The 19,876-nt window shown below is 41.7% G+C and overlaps 1 protein-coding gene across 2 annotated transcripts in view; it reads left to right on the plus strand.

The window, feature by feature from the left end:
- Positions 1-19,876, plus strand: part of THSD4 (thrombospondin type 1 domain containing 4) — a 590,530-nt gene that overhangs the window by 566,897 nt on the left and 3,757 nt on the right. For both annotated transcript variants that reach the window (XM_012801851.2, XM_012801852.2), the window contains 3 exons: positions 6,226-6,399; positions 12,454-12,633; positions 16,911-17,055. In XM_012801851.2, the coding sequence (XP_012657305.1) occupies positions 6,226-6,399; positions 12,454-12,633; positions 16,911-17,055 (499 nt within the window). The remainder of the gene's footprint in view (positions 1-6,225; positions 6,400-12,453; positions 12,634-16,910; positions 17,056-19,876) is intronic.

A 19,876-nucleotide genomic window follows, 5' to 3' on the forward strand; every position in this document is an offset into this window, starting at 1 on the left:
TTTTTTTTTTTGAGACAGAGTCTCACTATGTCACCCTTGATAGAGTGCTGTAGTGTCACAGCTCACAGCAACCTCAAACTCTGGGGTTTAAGTGATTCTCTTGCCTCAGCTTCCCAAGTATCTGAGACTGCAAGTGTCTGCCACAACATCCAGCTATTTTTTTGTTGCACTTGTCATTGTTGTTTACCTGGCTTGGACTGGGTTTGAACACGCCTGCCTCAGTGTATGTGGCCAGCTCTCTAACCACTGAGCTATGGGCGCCAAGCCTAAAATATGATTTCTTTGTAACAGTAAGCTATTATTAGGACAACTATAACTTGAACCTATCTCCTATTTCTAAATGTTTAGGTTTTTACTTTTTTTTTTTTTTAAGACAGTCTCACTTTGTCACGCTTGGTAGAATATTGGTAGAAGACTGTGGAGTCGTAGCTCAGAACAACATCAAACTCCTGGGCTCAAACCATCCTCTTGCCTCAGCCTCCCAAGTAGCTGGGACTACAGGGGCCTGCCACAATGCCCAGCTAGTTTTAGAGCTGGGGTCTCACTCTGGCCCAGGGTGGTCTCAAACTCCTGAACTCAAGTGGTAGGATTACAGATGTGAGCCACTGTGCCCAGCCCGTTTAAAATCGGATATTTAAAAAGATATTCAGCACCTGTCCTCCTGCATAAATATGGATATGTACCTTTTCTTATTTCCCTAAAATAATATTTAGGAAGTGGAATTATGTGCAATTAGGGGGGAAAGTTTTGAATGCTTTTAGAACTCTTAGTAGATTTTGGCAAATTTCTCTCTGGAAAATATTTTTTTCAGTTTAGAGTCTCCCAAAGCAGCAAGTGAGCAAGCTTTTATAATCAGTTTATTGCAACTATTCTTTACAGTTTTTAAATTTCTTTCTCTCTACATTTGCCACTATCTGAAAAAGGTGCTGGACTCAGGACACAGTGTGCGTAGAGAAAACACAACTGTATGAGGCAAACGGCCGTGATGGATCATTCCTCTGTGTCTCCCATACACGTCTGGATTGAGAACAGTAAAAATCTCCCTTAGATTTCTATACTGTTTTCCCTCCAATAATGATTTATGCATTTCTGCTTAAGGTAAATTGGCTTTATACCTTTACCTAGGTTCTTGCTGAATCTAGCTTGACTTAAATAGAAGGCCAGGCATGGTGTCTCACACCGATAATCCTAGCACTCTGGGAGGATTATAGCCTCTGGGAGGCTGACGCAGGAGGATTGCTTGAGGTCAGAAGTTTGAGACCAGCCTGAGCAAGAGCAAAATCCTGTCTCTGCTAAAAATAGAAAAAACTGAGGCAAGAGGATCACTTGAGCCCATGAATTGGAGGTTGCTGTGAGGTACGAGGATGCCATGGCTCTCTACCTAGGGTGACAAAGCGAGACTCTGTCTCAAAAAAATATTATAAATAGAACAAAGAATAAACACTTTATATTACTACTCAGAGAACTTGTTCTTTTTTTTTTAAGTAAAATGTTTTAAATCGTTTAGGTTTGGTGCTGTGATGTAAGTAACTGTTGCTCTGTCTACTCTCAGAATAGATCCTATTCCTAAATGTTCGGGCATATTTTAGAACAGATGAGTGGGAAGAGGATGCTGCTGGATTAAAGGAAAACTCACTGGCTCTGGTGTCATTTCTGTGGCCACCACTTGTTTCTTCTTTGACCTCGAGTAAGATGCTGACTCTCTGAGCTTCAGTCTCCTTTATGCTCACACTGCTGAGTGAGCATCAAGGGGGGACACCTAGATGAGGTTGGCACAGTGGGGAGGGTTTCTGGGGGCTGTGTCATTCTTCCAAGGCTCCATATGAGGGGATCCCTTTGAGCCACCAGATGGTCTTACAAAAAGTTCAGCCCCTGGAATGACCAGTGGATGACGGTCTTCCACATTTGAATAGTTACTTTGTATAAAATCAGCCCTGTGAACTTTTAGTGTCAACTATTCAATTTTTTATTACTAGGAATAAACACATATTGAGCACACACCAAGCACGAATGAGACTCAGCTCTGATTCAGTGACCTAAACAGGAAAACACCAAAGACAGGTAAAGTTTACAAAAGCTTCAGGATGCAGGTTATATCCTGTTGCCCAGTTGAAAGTTAATTAATCTCTACCCAGATGCATTGAGGTTGTAACCTCAATCTGAATCTTCTCTTAAATTTCCAGGGCTATTCAGTTCTTCTGGCTTAAGGATTCACCTTAAAAACATCTTTTGAGCTACTTTTAACTGAGCGTGGACTTTGCCAGATGCAAGCATCATTTGCTTTTTAGTCCTACAAGTCAACGACAGGTTTAAATACGTGCAGTTTTTAATCGCAACAGGAAAAAAAAAAATTTTTTTTTTCAAAAAGTCCCCCAGCCTCAACTTTGTAACACCTAATTTCTAAGGAAGAGTTCCAAGAAAAAAAATAAGAAAAAAAATTGAATAATTTAAATCACAGAAGATGATGCATAAAACTGAAGTTCAAGAATAATCATTAGAGCCTTACAGTCCCTCAGGGGCCAATTGGGCCAAGTTTAGCATTTAACTATTGCTGGAGTGAGAAGGCATTCCTTACCAGAGGGTCACTCAGGAATGCGAGCATGGCTGTGTTTTACCAGCCCAGAAGTTCAGTTAGGAGTCATGTCCTTTTCTGACTACAAAAGCACTTTGGTCCTTCTTCTAAGAACACCTTTCAGGGATGGTCAGTGGGTATTTTTGGTGCCTTACTTTGAAGGTTAGTCTCTGCTACCTTGTAGGGACCCCATCCTCCCCTTATTCCTGCTGTTAGGCTCCCTGGGCCAACTATGTGGGTAGTTCCTTTCAGATTTAAATTTGGTGTGCTTTTTGCTGCAGCTGATACAATAAAGTAAAACTTCTGGACTGCTCCGTTCTCGCGGGCACTGGCATGGCCCTTAACATTCTTCTTGTAAATTAAGCACGTGAGGATATGGAAGAACTTTCCCAGATGCCTGTGCTTTACTTGGTTTGGAAAGCAGAAGATTAAGTTAACTAGTCAGCTGGAAATCACCTGGAAAGAAATATTTTTAGGGCTCAAAACATGAAGATAACTGAGATTCCATTTGCCTTGTATTCTTTCCAAGAGAATTTAAATACTTTGAGTTTTTAAATTAGAAAGAAGACCGGCTCATATGTGGCTGAAACCAAAAACTTTTTAGCCTAGAATAGTCCAATTATTATAACAAAGTATTTTTAACCTAAGGGACTGATACGTTGTCTTGGGTTTCTAATAATGATGCAAATAGAGCCAAAGTCATGAAAAATGTGTGTAAACCTGGAAGAGAAGAAAACCTTTTCCTCTGCCACCCCAGGTTCTCTCGCTGCGCCTATCATTAAACTGACACAAGATTAACGGGAGGAAAGTGTACGCGTTTTATCTGATGTTAATATTTTTATGTGGCACAGGGGCCTTCTTGGGAAAGAGGTGGAAAAAAAAAACTGAAGAAGTGATTAGTCTCAAGAGCTTATAGACCACTTTAACAAAGGGCAATAAATTGCAGAAAAGTGATTAGACAAAAGAAGGGAGTTGTGGTTTCTAGGGCAGAATACTGGGAGGAAGCAACTGAGGAGTACCTGGGTGAAACTGATACCAGATAGGATGATATGTTCAGACTCTTCTGAGTTGACTCTGGTGATAAGAAGGTTCTTTTCTTCTTGGTACCTAGAAAGCAACTTTCTCTTGGGAAATTTGTGCCCTGATTTTAGGCAGAAGCCATGGGAAGGCAGAGCTTCCTACATCTGCTGTTTCTCAATTACCTTCACCTCAAAATAATCAATGTACCGAAGCAGCGTATTTTCGGGTGGCATGTTCTGATCCTCTTTAGTCTCCAGAGGGAGTTTCTTCCCTGGGGAGTCAAGCCCAGGAATGTTTGATCACTCATATCAGATTGCAATTTACAAGGCTAGATTGCAGCATACAAAAATGAAGTAGATATTTTGAAAAGGATATGGAATTATAAGGATTTTTCCCTTTTCTTAGATTTTATTTAAAATTCGATTGCTTTTCTACAGATCATGTTGGGCAGGATAAATTATATTGCTTTTATTTGTTTGTTTGTTTTTTTTAATGGTGATATTCGTAGAATTCAACCATGGACTCTGTCTTTAAGAAGAAGACTGGAAATCTTTAACATAGACTTTGGTCATGTGCTAAAGGACCACGTCTAGGATTGGAAAGTGCTGAGAAGAAAAATGGCTGAGGGAGGCCCAAGTCTACATTCATTAATTCAACTTTTATCCATGGATTTAGTCGTGTGTAGTAAACTCCTTCTCCTGACCTGAGAAGGAATAAAGACGATTCAGTAGTCCCTGCTGTTGTTAAACCTACTTCAATAAAGAAAAAAAAAATAGGAAGCAAGTAACCATAATATAAAGAAGAAAGCAGAACATAGACAGCCACGAGAATTCTGAGGCTGGAAAGGATATATTGAGTTGGGTGATCAAGGAAGTTTTCACAGAGGTGGTAGCATTTGAGCTTAGCTTTAGGGGATTCTTATGTGTCCAGGTGAAGGGGAAGGGCATTCCAGACAGAGGGAACAGCATGGGCAGGGGCTCTCTGAGCATTTGGTATTATCAGGAGATAGCGGCCACTCTGGGTCTGTCCAGCATGAGATGTGTGGGATAGAATAATGGGAAGTGTGTGGGTAGATTGGAGCCACACTATAGAACACTTTGGTTCTTTTATTTTTTAGACAGAATCTCACTCTGTCACCCTGGGAGAGTGCCGTGGCATCATAGCTCAGAGCAACCCCAAAGTGTTGGGCTCAAGAGGTCCTCTTGCCTCAGGCTCCCAAGTAGCTGGGACTACAGGTGCTCACCACCATGCCCAGCTAATTTTTCTATTGTTAGTAGAGATGGGGTTTCGCTCTTGCTCAGGCTGATCTTGAACTCCTCAGCTCAAGCAATCCACCTTCTTTGGCCTCCCAGAGTGCTGAGATTACAGGGGTAAGCCACTACGCTCAGCCACTAGAGGAAACTTTTAATGCCAATTGGGGACATCCATGTGAGAATTTTATAGAGAATGGATGGCTATAGAGAATGGAGTCTTTAGCATGGAGTTCTTAACACCTGGAAGTGTGATGCATTACAAAGCTGGTGAGTGAGTCTGAGCAGGAAGCTGCAACCATAGGCCAGGGGAGAATATAAACAGGTGGGAGGCACCAGACAGATTAGAGGCGTGCTACAGTCTACAAAACTGGATGTTGGAAGCACAAAGGCAGAAGAACAGTCAGTTTTCAAATTCAGGTAGAAACTTGAACATGAATGGGAAAGCCATGAGGAAGAATGGCAGTGGTGGTGAAGACTTGGGGCGGGATGTGAGGTGTCTGTGGGCCACTCAGATGGGGATGTCCAGAAAATGTTGTAAACATAGGCTAAGAAGCAAAAGAAAGCAACTTTCCAAAGTTTTCAAGACAGATGGAAAATGCTTTATGAGCTTTGGGAAAGTTTGTACTGTGGCCTGGTGAGGACAGAGTATGATTATAGTAGAGAAATTACTAACAGTTACACAGCTTTAAGTAAAGGCTCGATTTTCCTGTCTTAGAGTGGGGGTGCAGTAGTTGACCATTTAAAGCCTCTCGTAACATTTATTGAGATGTGTTGTCTGCACAGCACCTCATTCACCGTAATCCTGCCAGAATGTTTCTATGCCCATTGTCCAGAAGAGTGTAGCAGAGGTTCGAGGGGCCACATCACTTGCCCGGGCCACACAGCCAGCAGGGGTACTAACACTGATGTACCTGGCTTCAAGGCAAGCTCCCCCTACACAGACCTGCCTCCCCAAACTCTCATGGTTGTGGCCTTCGGGGACTGGAACCATTTGCCTTCATATCAGGCAGCAATGTTGAGGGACAGACTTCAGTTAACAACCTTTCTCAGCCCAGACTTGGCTATGAGCAGGCAGGCATGTGCCCGAATTTTCATGCATTTATTCTGCTCAGCTGAATGTATTTTTGAAAGCAAAAGCTGGGAAAGATAGTGCCTAGTCACAGCAGCACAGTGCGGAGTTTGGAAGGAAGCCTGCTCTGAGAGCTCTAAGACAGGGAGTTGCCACACTGATAGGCCAACTGGAGTGGGCTATGTATCAGATATGTCAGGGGAAAGAGACGGTAGGAAAGTGGGGTGTTCCATCTCCTTTGTACCGTTTGAAAGTGGCTTCAGGACCTGCCAGGGGCCTCCCCTCTAATGTGCCCTCCTCCTGTCTTGCAGTGCTCGGCAGAGTGCGGGGCCGGAGTGCGGACACGCTCCGTGGTGTGCATGACCAACCACGTCAGCAGCCTGCCCCTGGAGGGCTGTGGGAACAACCGGCCAGCGGAGGCCACCCCGTGTGACAATGGGCCCTGCACGGGCAAGGTGGAGTGGTTTGCGGGAAGCTGGAGTCAGGTGAGAGGCCAGAATGAGTGTGTCTGTCCCTGGCGAGAGGCAGCACAGCAGAGGGGATAGGGACCAGCACTCTGTGTCACCTGTCCCCACTTTGAATACCAGCTGTACTGCTGGCTACCTAGGACCCTGGAGAAGGTACCTGTGCTCTTGGAGTCTCAGCCAGTGAACAATATTCACCTAGCACCTTCTGTGTGCTCATCTAAGCCCTGGACCAGTAAGCAAAGCAAATATCCCCGCCCTCAGGGAGCTTGGGGTCTGGCAGGGTCTCCTCGCCTATAAAAATGCTGCCAGTGAGGGCATCTCATGAGGCTATTTTTAGAAGAAATTAGCACAAATAAAATATGTAGCACTGTGCCTGACACACAGTAAACACAATAAATGGGACCTGCTGCTGCCATGTTGTTACTGTTAACAAAACCCACTTGGTCTCTTTTTGACAGCGTCAGAAGTAGCAATTTTAAAACTCGGAGTTGTTCATTATTAAGAACGGATGATAACTAAATGCTTTAACAGAGTAACTTCATTGTGAATTAATTTTTCCCTCACTGTTCCAGAGTTAAATGTGAACCTCCAAAGAAAATGTGGAAGTTATTGCCCTGTTATGGTTACCACCAGTGTTTGAGGTCTTGGGCCACTTAGCATTTGGCTGCCAGGGCTGGCTGGTTCTCCAAGGACTTTTTGGCTTATGAGCCTGATTTACACATTATCAGGACCTCTGGCTCCATATAGAATTTTATTTCTTTTAAGTAGCTTTAAAAACAGACCCTGAAAAAAATGGAGTGCCTCGTCCTTGTAAATTGATACAAGCCCTTTGGAAAGCAATTTGGCAATAAAAGTCAAGAACCATAAAAATGTTCATTTGCCTTAACCTAGTCACCCTACTCCTGGGGATTCATTTGAAAGGAATAATTAACAGAAGAAGAAAGGCTATTTCCACAGAGATGTTCATAACAACAGCATGGTTAGGGATATTACAGTATATCATAACTCAGTAAAATACTGTATAACCACAGGGATCATTAGGAAGATGTGAAATGTGCATGTGATATCACAGCAGGTGAAAATAGAATATGAAAATACATGATCTCCACCACTTCAAAATATAGTTTATTTTTTAATGTAGACACCAGGAGGAAATGTTTTCTCTTCAATTTTCTTTCAACATTATTAAAAATACAACCTGTAAAATAGAGAGAATTCATAAAGCAAGAGAATTCAAGTACTTCTAGCACTATTCTGATGAATATCAAAGTTAGACGCACTTGATAACTGATCCCGGCTCCACTTCTCATTAGTTTTCTAGCTTGGGGTGAGAAATTTAACTTTTCTGAGCCTGTTTCCTCATTCAAATATGCAGATAAAAATACCAACTCCTTAGGTTGTTATGAGGTTTTCGTAGGATGCTCTACATAAAGGGGACTTCCCATTGCTCCAGACATGGGAAGTAGTAAATATTATTTCCCTTCTCTCCATGTTTATAATTTTTTTTCTACCAGCTATTTCGATCTTATTATTGGCAGCAATGCACCTAGGACCTAACCCCAAAGGTAATTCACTAGGGATTGCGTGTGACACCAGTTATACCAAATACCCACAGAAACAGGGAAGTCCTATGTGAAATCGCAACAGTCACACACGTGAAGATAAGCAGTACAATTGAATGGACATTCCTGCTGTTCTCAGAAGAGAAGGGTATAGGAATTTAGGCCCTGTGTTGGCTTGTGGGCGTCCTGCTGACTTCAGATTTAAACTTGGAAAACTAAGAATGATATGAACCCTGGTGAAGGCAGCCTTTATTTCTGCTAAGATTAGAAACTAGGGATTTATTGCCCTCGTCAAGGAATTTATTGTCCAAAATGGTCAGGACACAATTGAATTGGACAAGTTTTTGGTTCTTGCCTTATAAGGATATCAGAGCCTCTTGGTCACTTCCTATCCTGTGATTTTAACATTATCTTAAAAGAAAATGAAGTAGAACTTGTTTATCTCTTGAAAGGTAAGCTTTAAATGTTAGCTGACTTTATAATATAAAAATAAATGTTCCTACAACCATATGCTTTGAATGAGAATTGGCATCTTGAACACCCCACCAGCCTGTCACAGTAATTAGTCCCGGGGTGGACACAAGACCCAAACAGAGTCCATTCCTGGGAGTTTTTATTTAGTTTTTATAGAAGTAACTCACTAGGAAATTGTGAGCTCGGGTGCTAGCAGTGGCCATATTAAAGCTTGTACCGAAATCTAGCTTGAATGAGCCCTAAGTGCAGAGAGAGGCAGAAACAAAGTAGTTTCTGGTTTTAGAGTCTTTATAACTCCACTAGAAGAAGAAAATATTCATTCTCTGCTGCTCCCCCAGTCCCTAGAACCTAACTAGGAGTGTATGAAGCTTGGAGGGTCTTTTTCTACTCTGGAGGCAAAATATCCCAATTCTTATTCAGGAGATATTCTTCCCAGTCTATTACTTATGCCCAGAATTGTTTCCCTTCTTCTCTATCAAGCAGGGTTACTTGAACCTTATGTTATCTTAGTTCTAGGGTGATCTTTCATAGTCTCTAATCATGCGGAGCAGCCATCTTGTCTGCCTGTGGGTCTAGATCACATGTATTCTCACTGGCATCTGAGTAGATATTTTCATTCCCATCTTGTCTTAGATCAATAATCTACCAAAGTCCAACTGCAAGAATTCTTTAGGTGCACAACCATATGTAGTTGTCATCTCTCTCATTAGAAGCATTTATTCCCATTAAATGTTACTTTTTATCTCCTACGTTTTCTCCATGCATTTATTTAATCTGCTATTTTGCATTACTCCATCTGATTTTTTTTAACCTGGAACATCTTTTTCAATTGCATAATTTTCAAACTTTCTATGTATTTTTAAGTTAAATTGTTTTTTGTGTTTTTTTTTTTTTAAGACAGAGTCTCACTTTGTTGTCCCCTCCAGTAGAATGCCATGGTATCCTAGCTCACAGCAATCTCAAACTCCTGGGCTCAAGTAATCCTCTTGCCTCAGTAGCAGGTAGCTCCCAAGTAGCTGAGACTACAGGTGCCCACAACAACGCCCAGCTATTTAACACTAAGCTATTTTTAGAGATGGGGTCTCATTCTTGCTCAGGCTGATCTCAAACTCGTGAGCTCAAGCAATCCACCCTCCTTGGCCTCCCAGAGTGCTGGAATTACAGGTGTGAGCTACTGCGCCTGGCCCTAATTTATATCTTTTGTACACAGGACTATTTTTGTTTTTATTTTTACCTAACATCTTTTTGGAAGTATTGCGGATTGAGAGAGTGGAAGCAAATAATACTTCCAAAAAGATGTTGAAATCATCTGAATTTAGCTCTAGGTTAACATTAAATAATTTTATGGAAAACACTTATTTAAATTTTTAAATATCTTTCTTCCCTGCCCTAAAAGGTTATTTTTCATAGAAATATAATTCACATACCATAAAATCCACCCTCTTAAAGTACATTATTCAGTGTTTTTAGTATATGCATAAGGTTGTGCAGTCATCAGCACTAATTCCCACACATTTTCATCAACTCAAAAAGAAATCCAGTAGCCATTATTAATAATCTTTTAGTGGGCTTTGTGCCTGTAGCTCGGTGGTTAGGACACTGGCCACATACACTGGGGCTGGCAGGTTCAAACCCAGGCTGGACCTGCTAAACAACAGCAACAACTACAACAACAACAAAAATAGCTGGGCGTCATGGCAGGCACCTGTAGTAGTCCTAGCTACTTGGGAGGCTGAGGCAAGAGAATCACTTAAAGCCAAGAGTTTGAGGTGGCTGTGAGTTATGATGCTACAGCACTCTACCTAGGGCGACATAGTGAGACTCTGTCTCCAAACATAATCATTATCATCACCGTTGTCATCGTCATTGTTGTCGTCACCATCATAATCTTACTGGTGTCTTTGGTGACATCTGCTTTTGTGCTCTATGTCTTCTTCCTGATTCTTTTTCATTTTGTTAGAGACCATAACCCAGTAAGTAAGTCTTTCAAATAGAATTCATAATTCTGGCCTCTTCAATATCTGAAAATGACTTGGCTTTGCACTTTTATGTGAATTTTCCTGGTAGAGGAAGACTCCTCTTTGCTTCCTCCTCATTGGCACAGTCAGGCCAGCCCACTTGCTCCTGGTCAGTACCTCAGCTGACCACTTAATGCCCCAAAGCTTCCCTCCTGGTGTTCATATCCACCACCAATCTAGCCTGAAGCACCTGGGCTGCTCCCTCTTAGGTAATGGATCCTCCTCTATGTGCATTTTGGACTATAGTTTCCCCCTCAATTTGATGTCAACTGTCTTCCACTATTCAATGACTCCCCATAATTTCTGGTCCACCAAGGATGAGCACCCTTTCTTGTTTTTAAATGCTGTCTCTCGCACACACAGAGATACCTGTGTACACACACATTGATTCATTTGTTCACAGACATATATATTCTGCCATTCTGGGCATGTACAGTAGGAGAAGGCAGAAACTTGCTCATTTTCCCTAAATTACCTAATCTCTTCAAGGACTTTCCAAAAATAGCAGAAAATAACTTTGGGTTTTAACCAAGGTTAGTAGTCTGCTGTTCTGCCAAACACACAGTATAGAGGTAGAATCTCATAACATTGAGGGGGCTTTCAGATCATGTTTCCAAACCCATCACTTTGCAGGAAAGACAACAGAGACCTCAGGAAGTGCCATGTCTTGGGCAAAGATGCAGAGGTAGACTGGTTACTGTGTCTTTCTCAGTGCCCCCCTGTTGCTCACCCCGTCCCCAGCCACATTCTCTTCTTTCCTGCTGGAGAGGGCAGACCTGTGCCTGGGAAGCCTGGTGCTTCTCTCCTGCCTCTGATCCCCCAATTGACTGCACACTGGAAGACAGGGACAAAACATGAATACGCTCCAGATCAATTCAGAAACCAATATGGAAGAAAATAGTAAAAACATGCTAGGAAATCATACGGTTTTCTGGTTATGAAGATGAAAACACAGAAGGCACAGGGGAAGTTCAAACTGCTGATGGTGGCAGCCCGGGTTTATTAAGGGCCTGTGTGACTAATTCATTATTTGTTGGTTTGGGGATTTCCTAATTTTTTTTCTGTTCAAAGATATTTTTCTTTCCCCTTATTTTTATTTGATTGTGTGGCTGCAAAGCTAACGTTAAGAGTTTCAACCACAGATGTTGTTATATGCTTTCATAAAGGTAGTAGATTCTTTTGAGTCTATTAAAGTATATAGACCACAGCTTTAAAATTTTTTAATGATAAAGTACTAAGTAAACCAAACGTGAGCAAAAAAAAAATTTTACAAAGAAACACCACGTATATACTGTAATAAATGGGATAATTTATGAGCATGCAGTCACATACGTCATAGGTCCATGAACTAAAAAAATGCGCCAACACGTGGAATTGTCTGACCTCTGTACACCAAGCACGCCATGGGGCATACCCAGTGCCATGTGAGGGAAAGAGGAGGTGAGACTCTGAGGCAAAATTTCTGCTGATCTCCTTCTTAGAAGGAAGAGAGTTGACCATCGGGGACATTGTCCCAGGTCTTCTCAGATTTTTGTGTTCAAGGAATTTTAATTAGCCCCCATCCACAGGTATCCAGGCTCTGGGAAGCTAATTCATTCACAGTGTCCCAAAGAGAATAGAAATGAAGCCAGGATGCCAATTCATTGTTTTAACACCTGTAAAGTGTCAGAGCCTGCCGGACAGAAATCATCAGATTAACTGGCTGGTGTGTGCCTGTAGGAGAGTTTAGGGGGAACTATTTCACTCTCAGCACAGAAGGCAACAAGACCTCAGTGACCAGCATCCTAAAGGTAGGACAGCTCAGGGCACCTACCCTCCGTTCTAGAGGCGGAACTGTTAGAGAAATTAGAATCCACTTGCAGTGTCTCCTCCAGAGGCGTTTCCCAGGCTCCCTTGGGTTCTCCCTGTCTGAGTCGGTGGTGGGACTGGTGATGCCCTTCGTGAACATCTTTGATGGACGACAGTTGCCCTCCCCTTTCCATCACGTAACACCCGTCCTTCTCTGCTTCTTTCTTTAGTGTTCTATCGAGTGTGGGACGGGGACGCAACAGAGGGAGGTGATTTGTGTTAGGAAGAACGCAGACACCTTTGAAGTGCTAGACCCCTACGAATGCTCTTTCCTGGAGAAACCCCCCAACCAGCAATCCTGCCACCTCAAGCCCTGCGGAGCCAAATGGTTTAACACAGAATGGAGCATGGTGAGTCATGGTGCTCTTGAGACTGTGTTAGCACACTTGCCAGCCTCCCACAGATGCCCACAGATGCCCCTGGGCCAGGCCCTGGGCTCCACTCTGCATGGATTCCCTATAGCTGTCTATTCTAGACAGTTGTCCTAGGAACTTCCTGGCTCAGTCTGCTTGGAGTGGGAGGCCTGAGGCTTGGATAACCTTGATTTCTAAATTGTAGAGGCCATGAAACAGTGGCTTTCAAGCTACAGGGTACATAAAAATCATCCAGGGGAAAAAATCATCCAGGGATCTTTCTTGAAAAGACCAACTCTGGGCCTACCCTGGCCAAGAAATTTGCATTTTTAACAAGCTCCTGAGGTAAGTTGGATGCAAGTGGCCTTGGACCACACTTTGAGAGATGCTGATGGTTGAAGGGACTCAAAGACACTGTTAAAAGTACAACACCCAGTGACCTCTTCATAAAACTGACTGGAGGAATTTCTACCAGGCCTCAGTATCTGGGTGTGTGTGTGTGTGTGTACTCTTTTTTAAAAAATCCTATAGACACGAAAGATTATAGTTCATGGGACTGATCTTCTCCTCTTTGAATTGGCTGCTAGAAAACTCAGATTTGAAAGTGTGACCCACCTCTAATAAAAGTATACCAGACCTTAAGAAATAGATATTTTGTGCTAGTTGTTCCCCTGGCTTCTCTTTCTTTCTCCTACTTTTATCTTCTTTTGGCCCTGGTTTCCTCACCTTTTTTTATCTTCTGGCCCTCTAAGTATTTTCCAAGCCATCTCAAAGCCTTTTGATAAGAGGAGAGAGTAGTGTGTAACTAGGTGTGTGGGGGGGGGGGAGATTGATGAGCCCTCCAGGAAATAGGTGATTAGGGAATGAAATGGGAAGGATAGACAGTAATAAAATCGAAGACTTTATCTTCAAGAAACTTCCTAAAACAGGATGTCCTCAGGACATCATTCTCAGCAGCCATTTAGCAAGTCCTGGGATGGTTCTAGGGTTGCCGTGAGAGTGGTGGGCGTGTCATTCTCCTTTTTGTTACTGGAGATCTTTAAGCACAGACTATAGGTGAGCCCAAGAAAAGCCCAGAGCTTTTCTCAGAAACATTCAAAGGAGATAAAGAGAATTTTGCTTTTAAAATAAATGAATAGGCTGAGGGGGGGCAGTTTATGCCTATAATTCTAGCATTCTGGGAGGCCAAGGCGGGTGGATTGCCTGAGCTCACAGGTTCAAGACCAACCTAAGCAAGAGTGAAACCCCCATCTTTGCTAAAAATAGAAAAACTAGCTGGGCATCATGGCGGGCATCTGTAGTCCCAGCTATTCAGGAGGCTGAGACAAGAGAATCACTTCAGCCCAAGAGTTTCAGGTTGTTATGAGCTATGACACCACACCACTCTACCCAGGGCGACAAAGTGAGACTCTGTCTCAAAAAAATAAAATAAAATGGCTCAGCGCCTGTGTGGCTAAGGTGCCAGCCACATACACCTAAGGTGGCAGGATTGAATCCAGCCCGGGCCCGCCAAACAACAATGACAGCTGCAACCAAAAAATAGCCAGGCGTTGTGGCAGGCGCCTGTGGTCCCAGGTACTTGGAAGCCAGGAGACTCACTTGAGCCCAGGAGTTGGAGGTTGCTGTGAGCTGGGATGCCACAGCACTCTATCCAGGGGGACAGCTTGAGGCTCTGTCTCAAAAAAAGTAAAATAAAATAAAATAAAAATAAAAATATATATGTATATATATGGATAAAAGCTGAGAATTCTCTCGCCAAAGCCTATATTTGCTTCAGTGGTAACAGCCATTTGGGTAGGTAGCAAACCACATCTCAGAGGAAAATGGGAACGAAAGAGGTGGGTTTGAAAGATGTTTTGCCAACTTCTGGAAAATGGGGAATTTAGTTATTTTGATGCTGACCACGGCCCTGAGGATGCAAAAATACATCACTGTTTTCCTCTGTCATCTGGTTTGGAGAATCTAGAGAAAGCCAAGGTCACCAAGTTAAAGGAGACAAACTCAAAAAAAGGTTGGCTGGAAACATCCCAAATACCCCTCAGTAGGTGAATACATAAACTGTGGTATTTCCAAACAGTGGAACAAAAAACTCAGCAACAAAAATGAATGTACTGTTGATACCTACTACAGTGTGGAGGAACGTCAGATGCATTTGGTGAAGTAAAAGAAGCCAGACTCCAAAAGCTACATGTTGTATGAGTCCATTGTACAATATTCTGTAAAAGGAGGAACTATAGAGACAGATCAGTGATTGCCAGGAGACGGGTGGGGAAAATCTGACCACAGAGGAACAGCACAGGGGAATTGGTTGTGATAAAACTATTTCATTTCTCGCTTGCAGTGGAAGATATACAACTCTATGAATTTGTTAGAACTCATAGAACAGAACACCAAAAAGTTAAATTTTCATACAGAAATTTATTAATAAATAAACTGAAAAAATATGAAGTTAATGGTGACTATAGCAGCAAAAAGTGATGGAAGCTAATATACCTTGTTTTGTAATTTGGAGTTTGGAACAAAGTAAATAGATAATTACAAAGAAAATTAAATTATAATAAAAGCAATCTCCCCAATGAATTACAATAAAACCAACTAGAAACCAGACTTCTAAGTAAAGTATTGCAATAATGGGAAAACAAGTACCGAATGGGTTCTCTGATAAATTGGACCTAACTGATGGTCTCAAATGATCTGCTTTTTGAAATTATCTTTTATTTTTATTTGTAAATATTAGTTGTCTATTTTTGAGACTTTGGGGAAAAAAATAAGAAGTTAACTGATGACTCCATACTGAACCTCAGAGTCAAAGCATTCTATAATAGTTATACTCTTATTTGAAAATGTGAATGTTACTTTCTTTGCATTACTATTATTATTATTGCTTAATACTTTGTTACAGCAATCATCTGATTTCTTTTCTGAATGTATTTATCCTCATTCATTCTTTACAAGGTTTTTGTTTCTAGTTCTTATCTCAAACATTGTTATTGTTGGTAAATTTTAAGCCTTTTTAATTTTGTGAAGGCAAAAAGTAGAAACCTAATAAACATATGTATATTTAAATATAAAAATATATATGTATTATTAAAAATTTGTAGGATTGGCAGCACCTCTAGCCCAGTGGGTAGAGTGCCAGCCACCTACACTGAGGCTAGTGGGTTTGAACTTGTCCTGGGCCAGCTAAAACAACAATGACAACTGCAACAAAAAAATATCCAGGTGTTATGGTGAGCACCTGTAGTCCCAGCTACTTGGGAGGCTGAGGCAAGAGAATCACTTAAGCCCAAGAGTTGGAGGTTGCTGTGAGCTGTGACGACACAGCACTCTACTGAGGGTGACAGCTTGAGATTCTGTCTCAAAAAAAAAAAAGGATTCATGAGACAAATGGAATTAGGGACACTGAATCTATAGGATGTCTCAAAGGTGCCCCCTAAAGTCACCATATAGGAGGAAAATGGGAAATCGTAGCTTAATGTACCCTTACTTATAAAATATTCATTATAAATTTTTACAAAGAGGTGGCAACACATAGAGAATATTTTATAAATATTTTCTAAAATGTTGTAATGAATATTTTATAAATAAAGGTACAATTTCCCATTTCCCCTATGTATGGTGACCTTTGAGACACTCTGTATATTTGAAGATGATAAGAAACAATTGTTAATTTCTAGTTGTAATGATGGTATTGTGCTAATTTTTAATGAGTTCTTGTCTTTCAGTGATACAAACTGAAATAATATGGAAAATATCGTGATACGATGTCTAGATTTGCTTTAAAATAATGGGAGGGGCTCGGCACCTGTGGCTCAAGTGGCTAAGGTGCCAGCCACATATACCTGAGGTGGGGGGTTCGAATCCAGCCCGACCCACCAAACAACAATGACGGCTGCAACCAAAAAATAGCCGGGTGTTGTGGTGGGCACCTGTGGTCCCAGCTACTTGGGAGGCTGAGGCAAGAGAATTGCTTAAACCCAGGAGTTGGAGGTTGCTGTGAGCTGTGATGCCACAGGTGACAGCTTGAGGCTCTGTCTAAAAAAAATTAATTAATTAATTAATTAATGGGAGGAATGGGAGTGGCTGGAGTAGTGATGGGACCCAACAGTGGTTGAGTTGCAGTGGTTGAAGCTGGCTGATGGGTGCATGGGAGTTTGTTTTAATAGTCTATCTCCTTTTGGAAATGTGTGAAATTTTCCACTATCTTTCCCTCCAGAGCACTGAGCTGTTGGCCTGTGGAGAAATCTGACTTTTTTCCCTTTATTCCACCGCAGTGCTCCAAGACCTGCCAGGGTGGCTTCCGGGTTCGGGAAGTGAGGTGTCTGTCTGATGACATGACTCTAAGTAATCTCTGTGACCCTCAGTTGAAACCAGAAGAGAGAGAATCTTGTAACCCTCAGGACTGTGTCCCTGAAGTTGGTAAGTAGGGATTCTGATGCTGGCAAAAAGATTCATCTTTTCTTAAGCTCTGTCTATTCTCTGGTGCAAAAGTGCCAAGTCCATCTAGGCCTTTCTGTGACCTTGTGTGCCATCATGGAGTTCAGAGGGTAAGAGTGTTTTTGGCATTCCAAGTTTCATAGTTTAAGATGACCATTCATACTGTGGATTCATGGCTATCTAAGCTGCCCACCGAAAGACAAACTTCAGTGTGTTTTAATTCAGTGGTGATGCATTCAGAGATCTGGCTCTATAATCTCTAAGGGCAAAGTAGTAAAATTTCAACTTTTAATTATAGGTGCAAACAGCATAGGCTGGACCATGGGAGGAGATGCTGGGACATCAGCAGCAGGTTGCAGAGAAGGGAGGAAGGGAAGAAAGCCCAGAATTGGTAGAGGCAGTGATGGAGAGTCTGATCAGACATCTGAGGGGCACGGTGCAGGCTCTGAGTCCAGGGGGACACAGTGACGAGACCCAAGGACAGGAGTGAAAGCAGAAGGGTACAGGCTACACAGCAGTCAGAGGAACCGCAGCTTGCAGTTCAGAAGACCCCAGCCTGCACCCTTGAAATGGGGGCCAGTTTGCCAGAGGAAGGTATTGGTGACAGTCAGGGAGGTTAGGCCCTCTCATGGGCTGCAGTTCAGGAGCAAGGACCCCGTCCCAGCAGGGGAGCTAAAGCACAGCCAGAAAACCACAGGAAGTGCCTTGCACAAAGATAGGGTGTGTCCGGTGGGTGAAGATGCATCTCCAGACCATACTGGATGCCCCCAAACCTCACCCCAAGTCTACTCGGAATATACCACCAGGCTTGGTCAGGACAGGTTCCAGGCTGTAAGTGTGCTGAGTCTCCTGGTTAGAATTCTTCATGGTTTCCTAGGAGAACTTATTTACTTTCCTTGTCTTCACAATAACATCAAAGGAAACATCAATAATCTGTCATGCAATAGATTCCTCCTGCTGTAAGCCAAACCGAAGCTTTTAACAGTGCCCCAACAGCCTTCTTATCCCAGGGACGATCTGCCAGTTACAGAATAGATGCTTTATAACCAAGAGCTTCCTATGTACCAGCAATGACTGATATGTAAATGTTCTGGGGGTGACCATCCCCACTAGCAACCCCCAAATGTAAATTCCATAGGAAGGAAATTAACAAAGACCTAAATAGAAAAATAAATAAATAAAAATTATAAATAAGAAAATCTTGCTGCCAAACATAAAAGAAAATGTGAATAGTCAGAGAACTGACATGTTCCTGCTGGGCCCACTCAGTATTGTAAAGATGGTAAAAGAAGGTTCTTAGGGGGAGCTATATGTACCAAGCCGTCTAACATATCATAAAGCGACAGAAACTAAAACCATATGGTCTAACATATCATAAAGCGACAGAAACTAAAACCATATGGTCTAACATATTATAAAGCGACAGAAACTAAAACCATATGGTACCAACACAGGCAGAGATAGATAACACCAATGTTATGATACAGAATTCTGAACAGGCCTCTGTATACAACAGTTTAATTCTGATCAAAGTTGACTGTTAAGTAAGTAAAGAAAGAAGTTCTATTTTATAGAGACCATTGAAAACTTATTTTTTAAAAACCTACCTAAATCTTTCATCATACTTAATACATATACAATTAATATAAATGTCTAATGGAATAAAGATCCTAACAGATAAAATACTGTCAAAAAAATGCTTGAAAAGGGTGGCACCTGTGGCTCAAAGGAGTAGGGCGCCAGCCCCATATGCTGAAGGTGGCGGGTTCAAACCCAGCCCCAGCCAGAAAAAAAAAAAAAAGATTAAAAAAATGCTTGAAAAAATATGTATCTTGGAGTCAGTTAAAGCCTTTGTAAGCTAGATCCAAAAACCAGAGGCTTTATTGTTTGCCGTGAGAATATAATAAGTTTAAAACTCCTCTCCCGTTAAGGACCTCACACTCTAGTTGTAAGAAAGGAAGGGAGGGGAGAAGGCAGAGGAAGAGGACAGGAAAGGAAAAGATTTGAAACACACCTTATGAGAAGGTGTTACAATCAATAAGGAAAAAACGTCCAGCCAGGAGGCCCAGGAATTGCTAGTGACATAATTATGGTAGCCGATTGTGTTTATGCACAAAAATTGTTCATCCATTAGCCAAAAATGTCATCTCCATTGACTTACTTGCATTGGCAACATGATACAGTTGAAACTTAATTTAAATCTGGGTCACAAATTGTCACTTAAAGTTTTTTTTTTTTTTTGTCACTTAAAGTTTTAAAAGATGACATTATAGTGCAACATTGAAAAGAAAAGTTACATGCATCAACTTGCTTGTTGGTCTCAGACCAGGAAGCATAACTAAAGACAATCAAAATTGCCAGATCCTTGGAATTGTGTGTATAATTTTCAAAGCTAGGATGAGTGGTTTAACCAATCGTGCACTCTGAAGGGCTGTCACTTGGCTGCCACATGTTTGCCTAAGATTTCTAATGAACACGATGTGATTGATGTTTTTTTACCACTCTTTTATCTTCTACATTTGTCTGTAAGGAGGAAAAACTGTTTCGCTTTCAATTATGTGAAGTCCAACTGAGAAAAGAAGGGGAACGATGATATTAACAAAATAGGAAATGTAGGCAAAACCTTGGTATTCTAAACACCACACTGTACCCCAGAAGTGCATTAATGTACACAGTTACCATTCAATTAAAAAAAAAAAAGAAGATTAAAAAAAAAAACCTTGGTATTCTAAACACCACACTGTACCCCAGAAGTGCATTAATGTACACAGTTACCATTCAATTAAAAAAAAAAAGAAGAAGA

The sequence above is a fragment of the Otolemur garnettii genome, unplaced genomic scaffold (assembly GCF_000181295.1).
Source record: "Otolemur garnettii isolate 467f Iridium unplaced genomic scaffold, OtoGar3 scaffold00011, whole genome shotgun sequence".
Taxonomy (NCBI): Eukaryota; Metazoa; Chordata; class Mammalia; order Primates; family Galagidae; genus Otolemur; species Otolemur garnettii.